This window comes from Notothenia rossii (genome assembly GCF_949606895.1).
Source record: "Notothenia rossii genome assembly, chromosome: 2".
Lineage (NCBI taxonomy): Eukaryota > Metazoa > Chordata > Actinopteri > Perciformes > Nototheniidae > Notothenia > Notothenia rossii.
The window spans coordinates 9,292,852-9,316,456 of NC_136904.1; the positions used below are offsets into that span (position 1 = coordinate 9,292,852).

The 23,605-nt window shown below is 40.1% G+C and overlaps 1 protein-coding gene and 2 long non-coding RNA genes across 3 annotated transcripts in view; 2 read left to right on the plus strand and 1 right to left on the minus strand.

Annotated features, from left to right (window-relative positions):
- The window catches only part of LOC307030839, a 40,657-nt gene extending 27,747 nt beyond the window's left edge, over window positions 1-12,910 (plus strand). Inside the window, exons 2-3 of the long non-coding RNA XR_013805800.1 lie at window positions 11,860-11,979; window positions 12,085-12,910. This is a non-coding gene — a long non-coding RNA (uncharacterized lncRNA). The remainder of the gene's footprint in view (window positions 1-11,859; window positions 11,980-12,084) is intronic.
- Window positions 12,911-15,953: 3,043 nt separating this feature from the next.
- On the minus strand, window positions 15,954-17,109 carry LOC307027964 (DELTA-actitoxin-Oor1b-like; the record flags this gene model as incomplete). The annotated part of the gene is made up of 3 exons (XM_079662658.1): window positions 15,954-16,371; window positions 16,459-16,609; window positions 17,091-17,109. 3 exons carry the CDS (start codon window positions 17,107-17,109, stop codon window positions 15,954-15,956), a joined length of 588 nt encoding a protein of 195 aa, XP_079518784.1.
- A 2,032-nt stretch (window positions 17,110-19,141) lies between these two features.
- Window positions 19,142-21,198, plus strand: LOC307030838. Its single transcript, XR_013805799.1, has 3 exons — window positions 19,142-19,199; window positions 19,464-19,576; window positions 21,079-21,198. It is a non-coding gene; the product is annotated as an uncharacterized lncRNA (long non-coding RNA).
- The last annotated feature ends 2,407 nt before the right edge of the window (window positions 21,199-23,605 follow it).

A 23,605-nucleotide genomic window follows, 5' to 3' on the forward strand; every position in this document is an offset into this window, starting at 1 on the left:
TGAACGATTAATCGATTTTAAATCGAAATCACGATTTTAAATGATGCGATTATCAAATCGCAAAGCCTGCGATTTAAAAAAAAACTTTTTTTTATTTCTTTGTCAGTCATCCACACCAATCAGAAGTGCTGTGCTCCACATGTACCAGTCATTTTTAACCAATCAGAAGTGGCCCATGATAGAAGGTGATAGACGACCTTCCTAGCCAGAGATATGGCCGCATTTTACAATAAATATCAATGTCAGAAAAATCGCTATAAGATTATTTCCCCAAATCGTGCAGCCCTAGCTTGGGTTTAAGGTTAGTTTTACAGTTAAGATATTTAAGAATGAATGTAGCCAGTGAGTATTTGAACTCTGTCTTTTTCACTTTTGTCTTCACATTTGTGTCTTCTCTTTTGTGAAGAAGCCACTTTGAGATCAGGCTTCTTGGTTGGAGTCAGGATTCTGTTTCCTTCCTTTAGTTAGTATGTATTTAGTAGAGATGTCCCGATCCGATCGCGTGATCGGGGATCGGAGCCGATCAGGTGATTTTCAAAAGATCGGAATCGGGAGAAAAAAATCGGGGATCGGGATTTTTTTTTTAAATCTTTTTTTTTTTTAAATACTTTATTTATTTATTTTAATTCAATGTTACAAAACAAAGATGACCATGTTCAAGTCCTAATTCATCCTGAGGCCTTAGTTTTGGTTTCAAATTACACAACATCATGTATGTGTTGCTTCTTTGGGGCTTGTTTTCATAGACCTGGTTGCTTATTTCTCTCAAATCTGGCAACAGAGTGGGCAGGGCGCAGGGTCTAATTGTAGCAGTAAGCTAACGAGTACTGAAAGCTTTATTTTGTTTTGATCCAATGCTGCACAACTGAACTGATCCAATGCTGCTGTGAAAGAAAGAAGCTATATCCATGTTGGATAGAATATCTAATTTAAATAAAAAAATAACCTTAAGGGACAACTTGAATGCTTTTTTTCTTTTTTTTCTCTTAATGCATTGCATAAAGATCGGATCGGGAAAAATCGGTATCGGCAAATTGTCAAAATCAAATGATCGGAATCGGATCGGGAGCAAAAAAAGGTGATCGGGACATCCCTAGTATTTAGACTTTTGTTTAAGGTTACTTTTCCTTCTCCTTCTCCCTATCCCTAAATTAAGAAATCAACTGAGGATGAATGTGGCCAGTGTGTCTGTGTGTGTGTGTGTTTGAGTGTGTGTTTACTTTTTACTGTGTCTTCACACTTTTGGCTCCTCTTCTTGAAGAGAATACTTTGAGATCAGGTTTCGGGTTTTAATCAGGATTCTTTAGTTTCAACTCAGGCTTGGGTTTAAGGATTAATCTTCAATCAAGAAGTTGTATAGAAATAAATGAAGCCACACACGCAATGCACATTGGTGTTTCTTTCCTTTTGCCTCTTTGATATTTATTGTAACTGATGTGTATGCTCTGGTACCCTCCCATAGGCCAGAGATATGCAGGTTAGGTGCTGGAAACTCTGAATTGTCTGTCGGAGTGAGTGTGAATGTGAATGTATTCCTAGCCGTGAAATAGAGGGCATGTTCAGGGGTGCCGACCTTCATTCCCACACTACAAGTGCATATAGAAAATATACGGTTGTTGTGCATGTCAATGAGTGGGCGTGAATGTTTATGTGTGGCAAGGGTGAGAAAGAGGTAAAGCAACACAGAAAATGGCAGCAAAGCAGTCGCCATCAGACCTCCCTTGTGTCGATATTAACTAGACGGGTGGAAACTGCTGCCCTTTTTAAGCGTGGCCAACAATTCCGTCTTTCAGTTCAGTCCAGACGACATTTTGATTGGTTGTGTGAAGATTAAAGCTTCGCTCTCACTGCCAGGGAGAACAGTATAATTGATATTTCAGCTCTGGGCAAACTTGCCTCTTGCAGGCCAGTGGCTGTTTCAGCAGAAAATTAATGTTAGCACAGCTTGGCGGCAGAACGGTCGGCATGTTTCAGGAAATATACTTTGAGTTGGGTCTCTCTGCTCCACTGGCTTCTGCTGCAACTGTGTGTGTGTGTGTGTGTGTGTGTGTGTGTGTGTGTGTGTGTGTGTGTGTGTGTGTGTGTGTGTGTGTGTGTGTGTGTGTGTGTGTGTGTGTGTGTGTGTGTGCACATTACTATACTTGTGGGGACCTAAATCTGTTTACACAGTCACGTGTGGGGACTCGCCTCCCTTATGGGGACAAAATTGAGGTCCCCATAAGGGGAATCATTAATTTGAGGGTGAAGACTTGGTTAGGGTTAGGCATGTGTTGGTTAAGGTTAGGATAAGTCTCCAGGAAATGCATGTAAGTCAATGTAATGTGTGTGTGTGTGTGTGTGTGTCACAAATGTACAGATCTATGCCAAGATGCTGCGATACAATTAAAGGTGTCAAGAACACTTCAAAGAGGAATACAACTGGAGTCAAAGTAGGATTGTATCACTCCCAGTGCTCCTTAGTAATATCAAGTTGCTCAACAATGAGGAGCATCTCTTGTCTACTTCATTAACACATGTATAATGCAGCAGTCTGAAGAACATAAAACTCGACCTAGCATGAAACGGCACCAGAGTTCTCGTTCCGATAGCACCCTCATGCTGCACTTGTCCTGAATGGGCCATTAAAGTGGACACAGGGGATTAGGCAGATGATGGCAGCCGAGGTCCTCATATTGGTGCAGTGTGACTCGGACCACATTAACACGACATTAGTCTCATTTCCATTCCGACGGCGTGCACTTCCACACACTGGAGAGCGACCGAAGTCATTGTGACCCTCACGCTCCAGCCTTTCATTTCCTGTCGCCATTCAAAGCGTCCTTATCTCTCTGTTCTCCCATTTTCCTTCTTGCCCTTTTTCTCTACTGTCTGTCTTTTTTTTCTTTCTCTCCGTCCTTGCCCACCCCATTCTCTCCCCTCCATCTCCCTCTCTTTCTTTCTTTCCTTCCTGTTCCACATCAGCGGCTGGGTGAAGCCTCTCCCCGTCATGCTTGGCCGCACTCCCCTTAATTACCATGTATTCTTCTTAAGCTAATAAAAAACGCTGATGAAACCGATTACATGGCAGCGGGGCTTTGTGTGGAGTTGGATTTAGGCACGGATGGAGAGTGAGAGAAGAATAGAGGAAAAGGGGGACATTGAAAAAAGAGATAAAAGGAAGGAGACAGTAGGGGAGTAGCGACATATAACAAAATACTGCAGACAAAGGAGTTCAAAAGGAGGAAGAGAGGAAGGGAGGAGACGGAGAGAAAGACGGAGGCTGAAAGGAATGGAAACGATGGATGGAAATGGAAAAAAAAATAGGAAGGTTCGGGCAGTAACCCGTTTGTTGTCTTTGTTGTTGTTTGGGTCAGAGATGCTTTAGGCCCTGAGGGAACTTCCTCATCTTATCACAGTGAGCAGACGGCTGGCACATCTTTCTCATTACTAGCCTCTCAGTTATAGATTACTCCTGCCTTACTCCTCTCCCCAGCCACAGGCAGTCTCTGTTACAGTCTACAGAGCTACGCTTGCACCAAACGCAGTTTTGAACTCCTGAATATAGACTTTGCCTTTTTCTTTCCCTTTCATGAGCATTAACTCACTCTCTCTGTGCATGTAATCGTTGTTTCAACTGAGACCAACTGTGGCTCGGAGGAGAAAATGAATTAGGGTTTCTTGGTTGATTGAAAAGGCTTCAGAGAAGAGCTGGTAGCTGCTTCATGATACACTCTTTCTCTTTGCATTACACTGGCTCCCTGCTCAGCTGGATGAAGTAGGGCTGTTTTAGTTTCAAACGTTGTGGATTGCGATTGTGTGTAAGACTTTAAGTTCCAATAAATGCAAATGCAGAGAAAGATCTCAGCTTGCAGCAATGTTTGTGTAGCTGTTGAAATCCCCAAAACGTTGCTAATGTGATTGAACACAAGCGTGAACAGTTGTTTTCCTTATATGCTCCCTTTTAATGAAGTTGCTGCTACATTAAAGTGATCCAAAAGTTGGGAAAATGGTTAATACTGAAAAATATGTATAATGTATGGAGAAAACCATTTCAGAATCAGAAACATGTTTATTGCCAAATAGGTTAACACATCCGAGGAATTTGTGTTGGTGTTATGGTACATACATACATACATGAAAATAAAACAAAAATAAGATAACAATTGGAACAGTGGTAAAAAAGTATTTTAATAAAACTATAACATAAAAAATATAGCAATATTTACATTGAATCTCTGATGGCCATTATTATTATCATTACCCTTATTATTATTATTATTATTATTACGCTTATTATTATTATTATTACCCTTATTATTATTACCATTATTATTATTATTATTATTACCCTTATTATTATTATTATTATTATTAATATTAGAATGTAACTTTACATTTAATCAAGTACTGTACTTAAGTGAAAAAATACTTTACTTGAGTAATTTTACTTTACGTACATTTTTACTCCACTAAATTGATTTTACATATTTGGTTACTAGCTACTTTGAAGATTTAAAATATTAACTAACTAATACATTATCATATCTTATTATAGGTGAAGGTCATATAAACCCCACTTTAACCAAGTGCATCAATAAGCTGATGAACACATTAATGTGTCAGTAATTATTATACAGTCATGTTAAATACATAGTGCTTAAATGATACCCATATTTAACCATGGTATTCAAAATAGTTGTTAATAATACATATGATAATATTATGTACAGAATCCAGCTTCTCTACAAACCTATCCCTATAATTGAGTTAGAGCATAAACTAAGACCTTTGTTCCCGCTGTGAGAGCAATTCTCTGTGTGCATATCTGGAGCCATTAGCCGCAGCAAAATGCACACAAATGCCCTGGAACAAGCTGTGCCATTACGGTTTGTTGTCCTATTTCATGACCCCTATTCAATGAATACGGAAGCCCTGGGAGGCATCCGCCACATTTACATGTTAATGTTGGCAATTTGTAAACATAAATTGAAAATGTCAGAAGCTCAATAGCTAAATGGAGATAAGTAAACACATTATTGAAACGCTGTGGCCACTTAAAGTCGGACACCCATTACAGAGAAAATACGAAAATTATTAGGAGGAGGAGGAGGTAAGAGGAGGAGGAAGAAGAAGACAAAGGGGAATAAGAAAGGGAAAAAAGAGGGCAGGGGCGCTTTAATTCGCACAGCACGTACTTGCCGAGGGGGTGAGACGATTAGGTTTGTGATGAGAGGCAGCAGTGTGACGGAGAGGGCATGGGGGGTGTCAGGATGAGCGAGGATGAGGGAGATGAGAAAGAGAGAAGTATTATCTTGCTGTGCTTTCACAATCCTGCACGGGCACACATTTATACGTGTAGATACATTCAAACGCACCTACATCATATTGTGCACGGTCATGCCCACGTGCACACACGTATGCACATTTTGTTCAAACTTTCTATTACTTTCTCTTTACTGCACGTGAACACAGTCAGTGGAGAAGAGGAGTCAATGCAGTTGGCACCTGGTTCCCCTCTCTGCACACACATTCATCACTCAGTCGTGGGCCTGACAGAACCCTCTGGCCCACAGGCCATGGCTCCACACACACACCAACTACACACACTGTTACACTTTCACACACACACATACACGCAGACGGGAGAAGTAGAAGACATCAGCAGTACCATCAAGCAACAAAGCTGCCCACAGGCCTGTGAGCTGCACATAAACACACTTATGTTGTTCCACACTGTCAAAAAAACATTTTCCAAGATGCCTCAGAACTTTTAGATTAATCACCTACTTGTAGGTGTGGAATACTAATATGCATTAGGTATTAAAAAAGGTTTGTGATTTAAAGGAAAAGTTTGTGAATTGTTTTTGACTTTTTTTGGGGGAAATACACTTATTTGCGTAGAAGTTTGGATTTAAAGATTATAATTGCTTTATATATATTTATTTGTAAAATATAAGAGTAAAGAAGACTGGAAACAGTGGGGACACATCTTACCTGTCTCCCTCTTAAGGTAACAAAATCCAGCTACAAGCATCTCTAAAGTTTAATCTACAGAGCACTTTATCTGTTGAGTTAAAAATATCTTGATCTGGCTTAGCCACACATTTACATATTTGACACTTAGGGGTGAGGGAACTATTTGTTCACATAAGATATGTAATAGTTACCCTTTATGGTAGATTAATTTAATGTTGTGAAGTTATATTGACATCATTTAAAGGGGGAAAGTCTCCTGCAAGTGCACAGTGCAGCACACAGTATAGTACTCTAATATATTCTCAGAAAAAGTAAGCATTTGGGTAATTTTTCATATTTTCAGGCATTTGATCAGGATGCCCCCACGGCGCTTTGATGTGACGGTTTTTCATTTGGACGATTCTTTCTGCTATATTGCCCCAGGATAGACCCAGAAAACGCTGGACAGATTATATATCTCATCTGGAAACTCTTGAGATTCCCCTGTGGGAGCTGGGACAAGTAGCAGGGGAGAGAGACGTGTGGAGTACCTTGCCAAACCACCATGGTGACCATAGGACATTTGCTCTAGTGTATGTGGGCCACAAGTAGATATTAGCCCGAAATGAAATCTAGAGCATTGAAGGACCTTGACACTTTAAAGAAAGTAACATACCTGTGTCCACTGCCTCTGTGGAGAACTTTGTGTTTAAGCGATTTGATCATCAAAGGTAAGCCTAAGTCATTTTCAATGTGGGCCGCCGTGCCGGCTTAATTCATTTGTAATTGTTACTTGGCTGTGGGTGCCTTGTCATGATAGGTGTTTATATAAATGGTGTGGTTTTGTGTAGAAGAGGGTCGCTGTCACTGATGCGTTTTTCACCCTGCGCCGTTGTTTTGATATTCCGCTGAAGAGTTATTACGTCGCGGGAGGGGGGCAGGCAGAGGGCCTAGGTATAAAAGTCACGGCTCGCAACTGAAATGTAGTCATTGTGCAGATTGACCCATTTCAGAATCAGCCTGTCCTCCTACAAAAAACGACCATATAGGCCAATTGTTCATGCCCTTATTACGACCCAGAGACACGTTTTAAAGTGTATGTTGTTTCTTACACGACCACTAGAGGTGCTCTAGTGGTCGTGTAAGAAACAACATGCTCCCGGCCCGTTCATTGCAAACGCTCCGGAGGGACGTTTATTCACAACCCTCTCTAGAAAATCCTAAATTGTGGAATACTTTGGCCATTAAAATGCTTTTTGATTCGATTTCTGGCGAGAAGTGTATTGTACTCTTAGAATCCACGTCCAGTCGATGTGTAGGATCTATAGTTGGATAGATATTACGAAGATGATTTGAGGTCTCGCCAGGATAACGTGTATGCAGCTTCCATGTAAAGTTAGCGTAGGTGAAAACCGTTCTGTTTCGAAGTTTTCATAATAAAACCGGATATATTCCCCTCACTGTCAAATGATTACACAGTGATATCTGCATTACTCATGCTCTAAAAAACATCAGTTTATCCTTGTTAATTAGGCAAGGCAAGGCAATTTTATTTATATAGCACTTTTCAGCACGTGGCGATTCAAAGTGCTTTACAGATAAAAAATTACACAATATTGATTGGTTTAAATTGTTTACAATGCTTTTGTGTTTTTAACCTTCGATTCAGAGAAACAAATATTTTTTTCGGAATTTAGACACTACAGTTTCCGAAGACACTACACTACCCAGAATCCCCAGCTATCGTTTGGGACTACAACATCCGCCTTGCTTTACAAACCTTGTGATTAGTCATCAAGCCATGTGATTGGATGTTGGAGTGGCAGTGCGACAAGGTTACGCTGAGCGTCAAACAGCTCTTTGAAATGGAATGGAACCACGGCATTCTATCCAAAACTGGAATTGGACGGGTCCAGCCTAGCCCCCCTCCCCCCCCCCCCAAGAACTACACATGCTGGCTGTTGTGTGTTTTGCAAAATGTTCTATGGCACGTCTCTTTATATAAGACGTTTTCGTATTTCCCACAATTAAAAGTTGCCAGTATTAAACTGTGTACACCCTGGAGGTTTAGGGGATAGGAAACACATGGTGTTATCAAATTTAAAACATATAAATAATAAATGGGTGAAAATTGCTTGTGCCCACAATGGGCAGCATTAATATATATACCCACATGACACCTAAGGTCAGAAGATTTTTATTTAACAGCTGGTCTTATGTCTGTGACCCCTCCTGTTGTTCATTGATAAACCTGAAACATGCACTTTTCAAGGTTCAGAGGCAAATTTTGCAAATATGGCAGTAGCCATCGATCATCTTAAGATAAGATAAGAGGAGACTTTATTGATCCCAAGTTGGGAAATGTTTTTGTTACAGCAGCAAACTACTTGGTTCTACTGCACTACAATTCAGAGATTAACCTGGTATTTTTACTCCACTACATTTATTTGAGTTACTTTGCAGATTCTGATTAATGATGTGAAATATAAACAACCCTTAAATCAGACTTTAGTTACACCTGAGTCAAATTCAGGGAAGGTGATTGTCAAGTGCCAAAATAAACTATGCAATATATTGGACGTTAAGTACTTTGTCAGACTTCATATTTATCTGTGGATAACCCCAACGTTTTTTTCTTATTCAAAAGAAGACCTTAACTTAAAAATATTCTTTAATGTTGAAATAAAGCCTTATTAGTTTGTCTGTTTTGCTCATCCTCCTGTTAATATCTTTGGACGTCCTGCACTAAACTGTTTTATTGTAGAGATCACAGTATCTTCTTGATATTTTATATTCGATATTTCTATCATCCCTTCTACTTTCCCCCAATTTTGTATTTAGGCTACTCTTAATATTTAAATGCTTTCATTAGGGCTGTCAAACGATTACAATTTTTAATCAGATTAATCATAGCTTAAAAATGAATTAATCATGATTAATCACCATTCGAACTATGTCCAAAATATGCCATTTCTTTATTGTTGTGGGAATGGAAAGATAAATGAAAGAAGGCGGATATATCCATTTAACATACAGTATATATGTTTATTATAACATTGTTCTGTGTGTCAAAATGAAAGACAGCCCACACACCTATCAATCATCAAACCGTGGGGTCTTATTTCATTACGTGATGATTTCTATTAACACAGGGGGGTGGGGAAGACCGACTCTGTCGTCCGGTGATCCAACCGCCTTCTGGAAAAGCTTCACAATTACGTCGGTACGCAATGTGCTTTGTGACACAAGTGACGGTACGCATTTCAGATTGTTGCCGTGCATGAGTACCTGCGTACCAGTTATGTGCACCTACTACAGCAACAGTATTTTCCGTCAGGACTTCCCGCAACAACACCACGCCGTTATCTTGATTCTGATTGGCCAGAAGACATTATCAAAGATGTTCTATTGAGAAGACGATCACTACGTGCCAAAAGTTTTCAAAACCGTTTCTGGTCTTCGGTATTTCCAGACAAGTGGCTACTGAAATCAATCTTACTAACTGCTGTCTGTGCAATTTACTCCGCGAGTTGGCAGACTTTATTTGGCTTACTTTAACATCCTTTTTCATGGTGGGGCTAAGTCATTTCTTGGTATGGGTGTAGCCTACCCCAGCCATACCCTGGCGCTGCCACTGGTGGGATGTATGGGGCGGGCCATTCTGCACATGCGTTAAATGCGTTAAATATTTTAACGCAATTAATTAATTACCGCCGTTAACGCGATAATTTTGACAGCATTAGTTTTCATCCAATAAAACGTATTCAACAACAAAATTCAATAACGTGCTTTAACCACTAGGCGGTGCGGGTTAAAAAAAACAGTGGTGTAGTTAAAACATATGACTATTAACTTTATTGTGAAATTAAAACAGAACGGTAAAGGAAAATACAGTTTCAGTCTCTCGATTTGAAGCTTATGCATTGTACCATGAACCTGTATAGACCTGTAACAGTGAACTACATGAGGAGTTGGAAAGGTAGTTAGTAAATAATATCTTTAACTACAAAAAAATCATTTTCTATCAGCTATGCACCTTTATGGTGTAAATATAACCTAACTACCGATTGGATCAAATATGAAGTCAGCCGAATTAGTGTTGATACTGCAAGGAGACGTATTGTGTGAAAAGAAATGGAAGATGTTGTTTAGTTGCTAATATATTTATGATCCACGTCACGTATTCAGTTTTGGCGGCATTTCTTACAGTTTGTCAAAAGGTCTTCTGATCAGGGCTCTATAAATAAATATCTACGGCACATGTGTAATATTTAATGCAGCCGAACCGTGTATTACAATGCCGTTATGTGATGAGAAAAGCAAGAACACTCGGAATAAAGTATTATTTTATTTTAAAAGAATGTTTTTCCGATTTCATATCGCATAAACACCATATCCCGACATGCATTGCGGCTAAAACAATCGATGTTTTAGCCTATCAAAACCTCTGAAAAAAGAAAGGTGTCTCTCAGAATCGAAAGAGAAAAACCTATGGGAAAAACACAAAAGCATTGTACACAATTTAAACCAATAAATGTTGTATAATTAACAAGGATAAACTGATGTTTTTTTAGTTGAGTACTGCAGATATCAATGTTAAATCATTTGATCATTGTTTTTATTATGAAAACGTTGAGACCGGAAATACTGTTTTCAACCCATAACTTTACATGGAGGCTGCCGCATACCTCAAATCATCTTCTTAAGATCTATCAAACTATAGATCCTACATATCGACTGGACGTGGATTCTAAAAGTACAATATACGCTTCTCGCTAGAAATCTAATCAAAAAGCATTTTAATGGCCAAACTGTCCCACAATTTAGGATTTTACAGAGGGGGTTATTCGTGAATAAACGACCATCTGTAACGTTAGCATTCAACGGGAGCACTAGAGGGCGAAAACTTTAAAACGTAATTATAGGACGTATTAAGCGCTTGAACAAACAACATATTTGGTCGTAATAAGGGCCTAAACAATCGGCCCACTTGGTCGTATGAGTTGGAGGACTTGTTGTTCAGAATAAATATTTCATATCATTTCAGGTGTCCCTCCGAAAGAGTCCAGCTTTCTGATCAATGCTCTCCTTCAACACTACAAGCGTGGTGCGTACTACTCACAGGGGGGCGCCAGTGAGTTTGCCTTCCACATCATCAATGTCATTGAGAAGGCGGGCTGTGCTGTTCTCGTCAGGGCTCCGGTACACCTGCTCAACCGGCAGAACAAGGCCTACGGTGAGAAAAGAGTTGGAGACCAGTTCTGGAATGCAGTTGCTTTTTTTAATGAGAGCGTGCAAAGGTTGACCTCATCATGGAGCTCATGAGACATTCTTTCTCACCTGTATCAGTCTTCTTAGCAGAGCTATGTCATTTTAGGCTACAAGCCAGAACAGAGATTGGAAGTCGGTCGCATGACTTCCCGCTTTGTTAACCGCTTTTCAAAACACTCTAGAAATTGTTACTAGGCTTGAACCAAAAAAAAAATGAGGCACCAGTTTTCAAGCATTTTTAGGAGTTGGTTAAACTTACCAATATTGTCATTATCTTGGTTTGTTACCTGTTTCCTTTATTTTCTCATTTTCTTGTCTGCTTTTACTTCTTGTCTTTGTAATTGTTGATTCCTTCCACCTGTGTGTGATCTCCAGCTTTGTTAATGTCATAAGTATACTGTTCCTATATATGTTTAAGTGTTGATCGTTTTGTTTGGTACTTTCCCTTTTTTGCACTTGCCTGCTTTTTAGTTTTGTGTTTTGTGTAACCAGCTTTGATTTGATGAAGCTCGATTTTGGTTTTTCATACCTGCCTCCCCTCTTTAACTGCTTTTAAGGCCTTATTTCCTTACCCTTGTGACAATGGTGCTTTAAGGCTGAAACACGCACTGATGTTATTTTCCGTATGATTAACACTTTGTGTGTGTGTGTCAGGTGTGACGGTGCTCAAAGGACAAGAAGAGATTGAGGTCCATGCCCCTGTTCTCATTTCTAATGCTGGCATTTTCAACACATTGGACAAGTTTCTACCTCAGCCCATAAAGGAGAAACCAGGTAACACAGCTTTATCACTGCAGCCACTAAATAAACTGTACATTGCACTGCTTTCTTTTTCTACTGCATATTTTCTGTAATTTGTGAATGTGTGTGTGTGTGTAGAGATCCAGTCACTGTTGGGTTTGGTGCGCCATGGCATGGGTTCCTTCTTGGTCTTTGTTGGTCTGGATGGAACCAAAGAGGAGCTGGGCATCGTTTCCACCAACTTTTGGATGTATAAAGACAATGACTTGGACTCACTGTACGCCACCTATCGCCACCTTGAAGATCATACCTTATTGGCTTGCTAACTTCCTGGTTCGAACCGGCCTGTTGGATCGCATATCTTCAGTGTTCAGCCTAGCAGCAACCAGCCATTCAGAAATTATGTCCCGTCTCACACAGAACAAGGACCTGTAGGCACTGTCTAAGTACCTCTTCTATGGTGATGGACACACTCACATATCACACTCTCTATATCATTGGGGTCAAACATAAGGTCCGCGGGATGCCTTTACAAAGTGTAGAAATTACAGAGAAGACTGATTTTTCACAACTTGTATGTATTTTGTATGTATACATTTACAAGGCAGGGGGATAGTTTAACCTACTTCCTGAATAGTTCCCACTTTAGTTTGTATTGTGTTGTGTCAGGATTACTATACAGATGTGGAAATTAATGTAAAATAATTACTATTAGAGATCACATTTGTCTGTACGCTGCTCTATATCCTCTTCATTGGTCTATTTCATATCATTTTGGGTGTCCCTCCGAAAGAGTCCAGCTTTCTGATCAATGCTCTCCTTCTTCAACACTACAAGCGTGGTGCGTACTACCCACTGGGGGGGCACCAGTGAGTTTGCCTTCCACGTCATCAATGTCATTGAGAAGGCGGGCGGTGCTGTTCTCCTCAGGGCTCCGGTACACCGCGTCCTGCTCAACCGGCAGAACAAGGCCTACGGTGAGAAAAGAGTTGCAGACGAGTTCTGCAATGCAGTTGCTTTTTTTAATGAGAGCGTGCAAAGGTTGACCCGTTAATGTAGCTCATGAGACATTCTTTCACACTTTTATCAGTCTTCTAAGCAGAGCTATGTCTTTTTAGGCTACAAGCCAGAACAGAGATTGGAAGTCGGTCGCATGACTTCCCGCTTTGTTAACCGCTTTCAAAACACTCTAGACATTGTTACTAGGCTTGAACCAAAAAAAAAATGAGGCACCAGTTTTCAAGCATTTTTAGGAGTTGGGTGAACTTCTGCATTTTTAGGAGTTGGTTAAACTTACCAATATTGTCATTATCTTGGTTTGGTACCTGTTTCCTTTATTTTCTAATTTTCTTGTCTGCTTTTACTTCTTGTCTTTGTAATTGTTGATTCCTTCCACCTGTGTGGGATCTCCAGCTTTGTTCATGTTATAGGCAAGGCAAGGCAAGCCAAGTTTATTTATATAGCACCTTTCAACACAAGGCAATTCAAAGTGCTTTACAAAAAATGAAAGACATTAAGAAAATGGCATTTAAAATCAGTCATTAAAAATAAAAGCTAATAAAATAAACATTAAAAGAAAAAATACATGGATAAAAGTTACAGTGCAGTTTAAGATGTGAATAGTTCAATTTAAAAGCAGCGGCAAAAAGAAAAGTATTTAGTCTGGATTTAAAAGTAGTCAGAGTTGCAGCGGACCTGCAGGTGGTAGTATTATAAGTATACTGTTCTTATATATGTTCAAGTGTTGATCATTTTGTTTGGTACTTTCCCTCTTTTGCACTTGCCTGCCTTTTAGTTTTGTGTTTTGATTTGATAAAGCTCAATTTTGGTTTTTTATACCTGCCTCCCCTCTTTTGAACTCCTTTTAAGGCCTTATTTCCTTACCCTTGTGACAATGGTGCACAATGGTTTGTCAAACAAAGCACATGGTGTAGTCCTAAACGATAGCTGAGGATGCTGGGTAGTGTAGTGTCTTCTGCCATCCTAAACTCCGAAAAAGTATTTGTTTCTCCGAATCAAAGGGGGAAAATACAAAAGCATTGCACACAATTTAAACCAATCAATGTTGTGTAATTAACAAGGATAATCTGTTGTTTTTGAGTTGATGAGTAGTGCAGATATCACTGTAAAATCAATCGACAGTAAGGAGAATACTTACTTCCGGGTGTAAAATCCTCCGTTATCCAATGGGAACGGACGCTCACATTGCCTTTAAACAGCCGCCGACATAAACGGATGCGGTGTTTCCATGAGCGTCAAATATCTCGGCCGATGGGAATACATTGCAATCAGTTCGCAAAGCTCTTTGCGTCCGTTTATGAAGCTGAAGGAGCCTCGGCGCGTCCCAACTGCACGCCACGGGACCCTGACCAAGCTTCGCTCCTGGACGTTTCGAGAGTGAGAGTGTGTTGCGTCCTCTTGCTGCTGATATATCCATTGTTGTTTTTATAAATGTCTTACATGAAGCCTTTTTCTGGTGCTTCTATCCTGATTTCTTAGTCAACAATAAAGCAGTTTGGTGTTTACAGTCATTTGGTCACGTGTATTTGTTGATTGGTTGATGTGTGTAGCATTTTTAATGGCAGTGTTTTGAAAATGGCAAACAAGTGAATAGGTTTGATTTCAGTTTCTTACTTAGAGAACCGTTTGCAGTGGTTTGCAAAAAGTCCCAAGTTGAATTGCAAATTGGGTGCAGAGCTGAAAATGTGTTTAGCGTTTTGGAGATTTGAGCTGAGGTGAGTTTAAAAAATGATGCTTTATGTGAGATTGTGCAACCTGCTGTGTGTTAGCAACTGAAAAAAACTGTAGATAAAGCACCACAGTGTGTAGTTGGTTGGACAAAGTGTCTTGTACTATAAGTGAAGTGTGTGCCATTTGGTGCAAAAGTGTGGTTTTGGTAAGTGTTCATGTAGTTTTGGGTGCAGTGTTTCATGTTGCAAGATATATGAGGTGTTTTGCACTTTGGGTGTGTGGTTTTGTGAAAGCTGTAAATACAATTGTATTTATTTTTAAATATTTTCATACAATCATACATATTGATATTCATGAGGATTGATACATGTGACAACAATGAGTTTCACTTCACTTTTTTATTTCAGTTCCAACTCCTTTTGAATTCTCCCAACCACTATTCCTTAACCCCTTGACGTTTCACAAAGAGATCAAGGAATAGAGGTTAGGAAAAGACGAGAGGAGCTGATTTTTGGAAAATTCGACCGCAACCCGGGCTTTTATATAGGAGAAGGAGAGTAATCGCAATCAGGATGAATGAACAGCAGCTGCAGCAACACAGTCTCACTCCCTGAACGTCCAGGAGCGACGTCAGCAATTTAAAAAAATGTGTGTTAGCAATCGAGAAAACTGTAACTGCACTGATGTTGAGATAAATCAGATCAGTGATGGTTATCGCTCCTCGGCCAAGATGGCGCACCAAAACAACTTCTCGTTCGACCGGGGAGCGAGGAAATTATAAATAAGAGACATGGCATGGATCCGAGGATACCAAGATTAGACAGGGGCAGGATGTGACCGCTACCTTTGTGTGAAAGTTGGTTATCATGTGCAGGCCAGTTAACTCAAAGTTAATGTTTAAAACAATGGATAAACAGGTAGAGGCAAAGACTGTCAAGAACAAAAGAGAACACAGGTTCAGTTCAGCTTTATGGGTCATCTTTATTTGTTGGTGTTATAAATCACATACGGAGGGATGATAGGTTAAAACATTAGTAATTGTGATGTCACTTTGAAAATGAACTTGTGAAAAGTGAAACTAATTGTAAATGTTCAAAGATGAATAGACATTAAGAGTATATTAAATGTATTGTTATTTACTGATCACAGAGATTACAAGTTTGCAAGAGTAGTTTAACAGGTTGCATGCTTTCAAGTCATGTGACTTTTGTTATTCAACAGAGGTGACCCCAAAATGCAGCGAAGTGCAAGAGCAAATGTAAACTTTGTTACCAGCCCTGATGATTCATTATTGAGAGCGCTTGATGCCCTCATCTTTAGTTTTGCATCACGTGCACCTTCATGACAGTTTGGTAGGCGTCTGACATTGTTGCCATGATGGTGACTTGTTTCCCCTCACAAGTGAGAACACCGCCACTCGCTTTACCTCTGACAAACGTGATATCTTTTTTGTAGTACATCTCACAATAAAGATCATAATCACACTTTTTGCTCTTATTAAAAACTCCCACTGCGTACCAGTTGGAGTACAGGTTAAAGTCATACGGCACAGAAAACATGACAGCTATCTTCTCAGCTGTCTGATTTCTACACTTGTTCAGGAGATCGTAGGTAAAGACGCCAACAGTTCCTTTAGCTGTGTGTGGTGTCTTTTGGAACACTGCATTCCCAGATTTGAGAGGGGCAACAGTCGGTGGTAAAGGTGTAGCACAGCTTCCACTTGAAGTGTACGTCCTGTTCATAGAGGGGGCAGAAAAACCTTATTGATCAGAGAATATTTGAGGAGAACTTATCCTACAAGAAGACAGAAAACACACTTACCTGGGGTTACAAAGAGTGTAGGTAGTACATTCATTCACAACCTCAATGTCACACTGTCGATGTGTTGGTAATGCTCCAGCAAATGCCTGTCCCATTCCAACAGCTAGACCGGCAACTGCAGCAACTGCACCGACTCCCGCAGCCATGATTGCTGTGCAACAGAAAGACCGGTTCAGACACACAGAGCACAAAACACACACATTCTGATTTCATTTCCGTTGCATTTGACAGGCAGCTCCTCTGACAAAAAAAGCTGACAACTTCCAAATATCTCTCTAAAAGATGTTTTGTTAAACATCTCTTAATCCATACCCTCAAAATTACAGATTATTGCTACCCCTTTTTATTTACATCAGCCAGGCTAAGAAGTGGATGTTCTATTCACACTTTTTCAGGGTCAGGAACTGATTATATTTTGATCTCACAAATGGTATATTTTTATTTCATATATCCTTTTTCTGCCTCTGAACTATCTTTAATTTCACTTTGGCCATGACTTCGTTGCATGCTTTGCATTGCAATGCTTTGCAGCGTAGGCTTGTCGCTTTACAGCATGAAGTGAATTCAGTCAGACAACTGGCCAGGGCCGTCCCTTCCTACAGGCCGATTATGCAGACTGCGTGGGGCCTCACCTTGCGGAGGGGGCGTCATCTTTCGGAGGGTGCCTCAACTGAGCCGAAAATGCGGCGCACCTTTGCGCTTATGCGGCGCAATTAGTGTGGTGCTCGCGAAACAGAGGGCCTCATCATATAACTTTGCGTGGGGCCTCATATTGGCCAGGGACGGCTCTGCAACTGCCGTCTAGGCTCGGGCCTCATCACTCCACAGATGTACAAAGAACATTGAGTGAGGATTAGATAACTATCCCCTGAGCCTACAGGTGGAAGCTGGGGTGGAAGCAGGGGTGGTGGGGGGGCAGGCGAGCAGCAGAAACAAGAAACACAGCAGCATGAACATTAACAACACGCTTTTTGATAAGAGCGACTTAAACTCAGGTGCGACTTTAGAGTCCGGAAAATACGGTATATCTTTTTTTGTTCAAGCATTAATCTGTACTGAGAGTCTGAAAAGGCAACATTTTAAAGCAGAGTTCTGCTCCTGCAAGAGGAGTGTGTTCTTACCTCGTCTGGTGGGTGATCAGCAGCTGTGTGCAGGAGGCAGACTGCAGCTGCTTTATAAAGAACATGGAGAGACGTCTGACTGCTTTTGGTGAATGTGCTTGCCAAGATCCTCAGCTCGATGATTTGGATGGTTTAGCCGCAATGCATGCTGGGATTTGGTGTTTATGTGATGTGAAATCTGAAAACGTTTTTTTAAAATAAAATAATACTTTATTCCGAGTGTGCTTGCTTTTCTCTTTGAAGGTCATCACATAACGGCATTGTAATACACGGTTCGGCTGCATTAAATATATATCTGCAGTAGTTCGCTATTTATAGAGCCCTGCTGAGAAGACTTCTAGACAAACAGGAAGAACTGCCGCCAAAAATGAAAATGTGACGTGGATCATAAATATATAAGCAATTAAACATCTTAAATTTCTCTTCACACAATACGTCTCCTTGCAGTAGTCAACACTAATTCGGCTGACTTTTATATTTGATCCAATTGGTAGATAGGCTGTATTTACACCATAAAGGTGCACAGCTGATAGAAAGGGGCACCTGGTGGTTAAAGCACGTTATTGAATTGTATTAGATATTAATAGGAGGATGTGCAAAACAGACAAACTAATAAGGCTTAATTTAAACATTAAAGAGTACTTTAGGTTAAGGTCTTCTTTTGAATAAGAAAAAAGCTTTAGGGGTATAGAAGAAGAATATGGAGGGATGAAACCCTCTTTAATGGTCACATATGCAGAGCACACAATGTGACATTTGTATCTACAGATAAATATTAAGCCTGACAAAGTACTCTAATATATTGCTTTCCTGCAATGTTAACTATGTTTAAGCACTTATTTGTTTATTATTGTTTATTATTACACTGATATTATACATATACTCTTATAAGATATGGAGATAGTATAAGAAATGTGCAGAATGAAAGTTTAATGGTGGAGTTGTACAGTACACACATATTGATAGATGTATTGTAATGCACTGAGGAACCTGCGACCCACATTTCTCATTCATTGCATAACTACACCGTAGTTATGCAATGAATCATATGAATATGATATGTCAATAAACCTTAGCTTAGAAAATCTTGAAAGTGGTGTGCAAACTAGTCATTATATATACAGTCTTTAATTAACTATTAGTAGAGAATAACAAGTAATGAATATACTTTATAGGGATCCTATTAATATCTAATAATAAAATAATCAAATTCAATAACGTTCTTCAACGACCAGGTGTCCCTTTCTATCAGCTCTATACGGTTATGGTGTAAATACAGCCTATCTATCAATTGACCTTTCGCAAAGCCACGCCCCTAAATGCCCGTTGTCCAATCATATTCGATCACGTGCGCGGCTCCCTGTGGAAGTGCGACAAGCTTAGCGTTCAAATTCATTGCGAAAATGGTGAAGCGTTGTGCTTATGGTCTTTGCAAATCGGATAGCAGATATCCCATAAGCTTAGAGGGGGGGGGGGGGGGGGGGGGGGCGGATATTTTACCCGTTTCCTAAACCCAAAACCCGAGAGGAGAGATGCCGCCAGTGGATAAAGAAATGCGGCAGGCCCCATGCCCAGCTGAATATGGCGAATATCAACAAACACAAATACGTTTGCTCCAAGGTAAATACGTGCTAGCTAGCAAAGATTACATTCACAAATGAACTAACTAATTTAATTAACTGATTTCACTAACTAACGTTAGCTAAAGTCACACGACTACAGCTGTAAGCTGTGTGCTTATAGGTCGTTTTGACCATGTATATCACTTGATGCATAATAATGTCTGAACAGCTGAGCTCCGTTATTAGTCTACCTGTGGTCAAAGTACAAACAAGAAAGCCAACAGGCAATCATTCATTTATATTTTTGCTTTAATCTTTGTAGCATTTTCTTAATGGAAAGCCGACTCCCGACTTCCCTAATCCTGCTGCACAAGTGGGCACCCCGACCCCCACAAAGGAACAACAAGGTGGATGCAGAAAGCCACCAAGGAAACGGTAGTTAACTTTAGACAAACTACAACATTTAATGCCTCTTGTGATTGTATTGTTTTATTCCAAAATAATAATAATAATTCCGTCGAATTTGACATACAGCTCATGTGGTTTTTCACTCTTGCACTGCGACCTGTATGCAAGTGCCTCTATTGATGTTGTGCCTCCCTGTTTTCTAATGTTTATACTGTGGATATAACCCTCCATAGCGTATTGTAGCCCCTTTTGTCGGGACCTGGAGGATATTGCTGCGTTATTGCTCCAAAATGAGTCTGTTAAGGCGACTCCGACGTTACGGAGACCCTCCATTATGGCTTTGTTTAACGCATCTGGCTCTCAGCTTGTCGGACGAGCAACAGTAACCAAGGGGGGGCGTGGCTTTGCGAAAGGTCAATTGGATCAAATATAAAAGTCAGCCGAATTAGTGTTGATACTGCAAGGAGACGTATTGTGCGAAAAGAAATGTAAGATGTTGTTTAATTGCTTATATATTTATGATCCACGTCACGTTTTCAGTTTTGGCGGCAGTTCTCCTGTTTGTCTAGAAGTCTTCTCAGCAGGGCTCTATAAATATAGAATTACGGCAGATATGTAATATTTAATGCAGCCGAACCGTGTATTACAATGCCGTTATGTGATGACTTTCAAAAAGAAAAGCAAGCACACTCGGAATAAAGTATTATTTTATTTTAAAAAACGTTTTCAGATTTCACATCACATAAACACAAAATCCCAGCATGCATTGCGGCTAAACCATCCAAATCATCGAGCTGAGGATCTTGCCTGTCTGTTTCCGGTTTCGTTTATCACCGATGTATTTTGTTATACACACATTCCTTCACATTTACATTTGAATTTGCATTAAAGTATTTCGTGAGGCCTTCTAACATGTTTTTAAATATAACTAAGGTTGTAGTTGAAGAGTTTGTAAATTAACATGAACCGAAGCTGTTGCCTGGCAACCCAATTACACAACGTCACGTCCGTTAATTCCACATCCACACGCATGGATTAATATCGATTTAATACATTAATGTAGCCTTTGTTTCTGCTAAAAGAGGTGTCGACCAGCTGGGGCAACAAGAAAATCGGTGTAATCAAGTGTGACTATTAAAAAATAAATCATTACGTCGGGGTAGCATTTGCTTGGCATTTCTGGTTATTTCTCCACTGGTTAACATGGGTTAACAATACCGTGTAACTGTCACGTTTGAAGGGACGAAATCGTGACATCTTCACGTCTCCCAGCATGGTAAATCGTCGCATGTTCACATCTTGCCTGTAATACCGGGTAGGTTGATTCCTTCCACCTGTGTGTGATCTCCAGCTTTGTTAATGTTATAAGTATATGTTTAAGTGTTGATCATTTTGTTTGGTACTTTCCCTTTTTTGCACTTGCCTGCTTTTTTGTTTTTGTAACCAGCTTTGATTTGATGGTGCTTTAAGGCTGAAACACGCACTGATGTTATTTTCTGTATGATTAACACTTTGTGTGTGTGTGTCAGGTGTGACGGTGCTCAAAGCACAAGAAGAGATTGAGGTCCATGCCCCTGTTCTCATTTCTAATGCTGGCATTTTCAACACATTGGACAAGTTTCTACCTCAGCCCATAAAGGAGAAACCAGGTAACACAGCTGTATCACTGCAGCCACTAAATAAACTGTACATTGCACTGCTTTCTTTTTCTACTGCATATTTTCTGTAATTTGTGAATGTGTGTGTGTGTGTGTGTAGAGATCCAGTCACTGTTGGGTTTGGTGCGCCATGGCATGGGTTCCTTCTTGGTCTTTGTTGGTCTGGATGGAACCAAAGAGGAGCTGGGCATCGTTTCCACCAACTTTTGGATGTATAAAGACAATGACTTGGACTCACTGTACGCCACCTATCGCCACCTTGAAGATCATACCTTATTGGCTTGCTAACTTCCTGGTTCGAACCAGCCTGTTGGATCGCATATCTTCAGTGTTCAGCCTAGCAACAACCAGCCATTCAGAAATGATGTCCCGTCTCACACAGAGCAAGGACCTGTAGGCACTGTCTAAGTACCTCTTCTATGGTGATGGACACACTCACATATCACACTCTCTATATCATTGGGGTCAAACATAAGGCCCGCGGGATGCCTTTACAAAGTGTAGAAATTACAGAGAAGACTGATTTTTCACAACTTGTATGTATTTTGTATGTATGCATTTACAAGGCAGGGGGATAGTTTAACCTACTTCCTGAATAGTTCCCACTTTAGTTTGTATTATGTTGTGTCAGGATTACTATACAGATGTGGAAATGAATGTAAAATAATTACTAGATCCTGACAAGTTGTTTTGATCATAAAGTAAATAACTATATTGTTTAGTTCCATATAACTGTGACTAAATGTTTTTGTAGATACACTGTGATCTGTAAGTAATGCACATGTGTAAATGATAAACTGAGGCATAGAATGGTTTAAATGGCCCTTATTTTCTCAATATTTACTGGTCCGGGCCATAGAGATCAAATGTGTCTGTACGCTGCTCTATATCCTCTTCATTGGTCTATTTCATATCATTTCAGGTGTCCCTCCTAAAGAATCAATCAATGTTTATTTATATAGCCCAATATCACAAATGTTACATTTGTCTCAGTGGACTTCAAAGTTTGTACAGAATATCAGTATGACAATACGACACCCTCTGTCCTTTGACCCTCACATCGTACAAGGAAAAACTTCCAGAGAAAACCCACAGTTTAAAGGGGAACATGAGAGAAACCTCAGGGAGAGCAACAGAGGAGGGATCCCTCTCCTAGGACGGACAGACGTGCAATAGATTCCGTGTGTAAATCGAAGAGATAATACATTTTACAGCATACACGACTCCAGATCCAGGACACATGACTCAGGATCCAGGACTCAGGACTGCAGCAACAGGATTAGCCACGACTCAGGATCCCGGTGTAGATAGACACCAAAAAGAAATTTGGGGGAAGCTGGGTTATTCGGAACATGAGAGTACACAGGTACAGACAGACAGAAAGAAGAAGTAAGGTTTCCCCAGACAGTCTAAGCCTATAGCAGCAAAACTAACGTGTCTACGTACATGCACTCCCTTAGGATAGGGTGAGGGAAAAGAGTAGGATCTTGCACCTTTACCAGCTTTGATAACACTCTAATGATCAATTATAAAACAAATCATATATATTATTCTGAAATGGACCAATCTGCATAATGACTACTTTTGTTACTTTAAGTATATTTGGATGCTGATACTGTACTTTTGTGCATTTACTAGAGTCACATTTTGAATGCAGGACTTTTACTTGTAACAGAGTATTCCCACACTCTGGTACTTCTACCTTGGCATGGCTGGGGCTCTGCATGGAGGACTGCTCTGCGCCTCGGCCGTCCTCAACCAGATCCTCTACATTGACCTTCAAGGGCTGAAGACCTGCATCAAAAACAAACAGACGAATCAGAAGAAGAACGGGTAGCGACAAGTTGTCAAATAGCGTACACATAGCTACTTTAGGCAACTTACAAACACCTTAGCATTACCAATGGACTCTTTACCACAGTTTATGTTGTGAATCTTAAAGATAACTTATAGGAGTCAAACATTCAGTAATAAAAGGTACCGTAATTATTTTTCATATATAGATACAATAGAGATTTCAAAGGTCTTTTATTTTGAAACTCTACATCAGAATGTCCTGATTTTTTCTCTGAGTGACTAGATGGGATGTCCTGCAATCACCCTGAAGTGAAATGGGTCTTTGATACTGGACAGTTTTTGTTTTATTCTCATCTAAACACAGAGGGAGGATTTTTTTTGACTCTACCGTAATGCATAGGATATTCGCGCACCGCAATATCACGTGCGGGCTGGCTTGACTAGGTTTTCCCGAGTGGAGGCTGGCTTGACCGCAGTTAGTTACTGAATGTTTTATTTTTTATTTAAGGTTACGTTTCTTCTTCTAGTTAGCTGAGTTTCTTCCCGTTAAGTTGGTATGCATCTAACTTGTGTGTAACATAATATTGAATGTGGTTTAGTA